This window comes from Protobothrops mucrosquamatus, unplaced genomic scaffold, assembly GCF_001527695.2.
Source record: "Protobothrops mucrosquamatus isolate PMUCROS unplaced genomic scaffold, P.Mucros_1.0 scaffold21, whole genome shotgun sequence".
Lineage (NCBI taxonomy): Eukaryota > Metazoa > Chordata > Lepidosauria > Squamata > Viperidae > Protobothrops > Protobothrops mucrosquamatus.
Window position 1 is genome coordinate 1,516,096 of NW_015386406.1, and position 1,197 is coordinate 1,517,292.

At 54.8% G+C, this 1,197-nt stretch overlaps 1 protein-coding gene across 1 annotated transcript; it reads right to left on the minus strand.

Annotated features, from left to right (window-relative positions):
- Positions 1 to 238: 238 nt before the first annotated feature.
- On the minus strand, positions 239 to 697 carry FERD3L (Fer3 like bHLH transcription factor). Its single transcript, XM_015810791.1, has one exon. It carries the CDS (start codon positions 695 to 697, stop codon positions 239 to 241), a length of 459 nt encoding a protein of 152 aa, XP_015666277.1.
- Positions 698 to 1,197: the final 500 nt, after the last annotated feature.

Genomic DNA, 1,197 nt, shown 5'->3' on the forward strand with positions numbered 1-1,197 from the left:
GCCAATTTCCCAACCTGGCAAGCGCTACAACACTCTTCACCTCCAGCTTGTTTGGAGATGATAAACACCATGGTCCACCTCCTCCGGAGGGACACGAAATCCGGGAAATGCGAATAAGAAAAGAGGAGACGACACCCTAACTGCCCTTCTCAGCCGCAGCGCTCGTGTCTGTTGTCCCTTTTCTTCATTCTTGGATGCAGCCACTTGTCCCACCAGCTGCCGTGTTCAGTCCGGCATTCTAGCTAGCTTGGGGGCCTTCCAGAAGCTCCGTCATAAAGGAGATGTAGACGATCGCCAGGCGCAAGGTCTCGATCCTGGAGAGGCGCTTCTCGTAGGCAAATGTAGGGACCTTCCTCCTCAGCTGCTCAAATGCTTCATTGAGATTGAACATCCTCTTCCTCTCCCGGACGTTGGCTGCCTGGCGCTGCGTGGAGGTGATGATCCGTTTTCTTTTCGGCCTGCTCAGGAAAGCAGCTCGCCTCATCACCCGTCCCTCTTCTTCTTCTTCATCCTCTTCCTCCATCTCGGCTTCTCTTCCTTCCAAAGCCAGCAGTCCTTTCGCAACGGACAAAGGTCGTTGGCCCAAGGATGACACAGAGGTAGAACAAGTGTAGAGATCCACGCAAGGAATCTGCCCGGTGGACTGATCCTCAGTCAGATTGGCCAGCAAATCGAGCATGGAGGGAGGCACAGACATCGCTTGGTGCTGGGCCATTCGCTGGCCTTGATAGAGAAAGAAGCTCATGCATGAATGAGGGACGTTGGCTCGGGCCGGCGATCCCTTACCCCACACGCGTTTCTTTGGTGCCCAACTCAGTCCGAAGTGCGGTGGGACCATTTATATTTATTCTCCCCCCTCCATATCGGGGTGTGGATGTGGAAGAGGTTGCCTAGTTCGGAAAAAGAGACGCGATAACTCAGGCTACAGGGGGGAACGGGCTGTGCCCAGGAGAATCGTCGGTGAGGACATTTCCTTGGCCAGCCGGATTAGGGCCAGGTCCTTCTTGGCAAGCGGCTGCGTTGCCACCTGTGGTGCGGCACTTTTCTTTGCATCTGCAACCGCGACTAAAAATATTTCTAGCCTGGACGGAGCTGGACGTGGGGCAGGGTGGCGGCGGGGGTGGGAAGAGAAGTTTTTTCAATTGATGTCAGACAAGCGCAGGGATGATTTTAATGATGTCTTGAAGAGGGACCCCG

Coding starts and splice junctions, on each gene's coding strand:
- FERD3L (XM_015810791.1), bottom strand. CDS start 697: ATGTCTGTGCCTCCCTCCATGCTCGATTTGCTGGCCAATCTGACTGAG.